Source organism: Verticillium dahliae, genomic scaffold, assembly GCF_000150675.1.
Source record: "Verticillium dahliae VdLs.17 supercont1.3 genomic scaffold, whole genome shotgun sequence".
Lineage (NCBI taxonomy): Eukaryota > Fungi > Ascomycota > Sordariomycetes > Glomerellales > Plectosphaerellaceae > Verticillium > Verticillium dahliae.
This window is the reverse complement of record NW_009276940.1, coordinates 847,563-848,881: the sequence shown is the minus strand read 5'-3', so window position 1 is coordinate 848,881 and position 1,319 is coordinate 847,563. Positions and strand designations below refer to the sequence as shown.

At 56.6% G+C, this 1,319-nt stretch overlaps 1 protein-coding gene across 1 annotated transcript; it reads left to right on the top strand.

Moving 5' to 3' along the window:
• Positions 1 to 217: 217 nt before the first annotated feature.
• VDAG_01885 (uncharacterized protein) lies at positions 218 to 1,302 on the top strand (the record flags this gene model as incomplete). Its single annotated transcript, XM_009657914.1, has 4 exons — positions 218 to 577; positions 652 to 797; positions 871 to 913; positions 1,189 to 1,302. 4 exons carry the CDS (start codon positions 218 to 220, stop codon positions 1,300 to 1,302), a joined length of 663 nt encoding a protein of 220 aa, XP_009656209.1.
• Positions 1,303 to 1,319: the final 17 nt, after the last annotated feature.

Sequence of the window (1,319 nt, the reverse complement as noted above, 5' to 3'; positions counted from 1 at the left end):
CAAAAAAAACCATCACCAGAACCCACACATTGCCTCCACATGACTTCTAGCTGTTAGAATTTATTTAAAAATAGTGTCTACTCGTCTTTCGTGTAAGATCTCGAATTTACAAACTCTCACAAAAACTCTCGCGGTCGGATGGGCGAAGGCATAGAACCGGCGCCAACAAAGACCTGGACCATTGTTTGATTTGCCTCCTGGCACCGAGCCGGTACGCATGGATGGCGTCGGCGGCGGATCAACCGACACGTCCTGGCAGCGTTATAGCGGCGTGCGCAGGACCAAGTTTATCCCTGAGCGCGACGGCCAGATGGTGCCCGCACCGGCTCCCGCCCCACTCCCGGCGGCGCCACGAGACTCGCGCGAACGGCTGGGAGGATATGAACGCGAGCTGGAGATTGAAATTGACCGGTCGCGCGACCGTCGTGGCTCGTCCCGTGCTCCGCCGAAACCCAAGCAGGATCAGATGTGGACGGAGATCACGAGAGATCTCGTCTGTCGTGAAGCCCTCATTGAGTGTGGCTATGACTTTGAGGAGACGGAGGACTTCTTCTATGTGATGCAGTACCTCAAATACGTGAGTGCGACGCACTGCCTCGGCTTGTCCTGGCTTGCCTTGGCTGTGACAGCCATGCTAACCCATCTCTGCAGGACAACGTACTAGAGCTCATCCAGTTGACCGAGACGATCCGCAGGCACCGCAAAGACCGTGCGCGGTGGGAGCATGAATGGCGGGAGCAGCAGCGATACGGAAAGCCGCGCAGCAAATATCTCGATGAGCGGGTGACGGAGCGGGAGTTTGTCTATGACAGCTCGCGGAATGCCATGCGAAGGGGATACTAGAGACACGTGCCACGACCAATTTTCTAGCCTGAGCAGGGGTTTTGAGATGGGATCTTATCTCATCTACGACGTAACGGCCGCATGTGATTGATGAGATGCTACGGCAACATAGCGACGGGGACGGTACAAACTATCATAGACTGAACTGGACTACTTTTTCTCCTGATGGCTCGTTTGTAAGCCAGAGCTGGCTGCGTCGAGTGATTTTCTCGTGATGATCTGCGTCTTCACTCGAAAGGGGAACATGTCATGACTAAGCCGAACGATGATCGACGACCTCCCCTCAACAATACGAGAAGAGGGGGGAGAAAGGCTCACTGCCATGCCACCGCTCCCGCTCGCGAGCACCGCACCATGGCCGAACTCGTAGGCCTCATCGCGTCGTCGCTCGCCCTCGCCGAGTTCGGCGCCCGCCTCTCCCTGCAGCTCTACACCCTCGGGCGCACCCTCGTGATGTGAGTGTCCAGGATGGATTC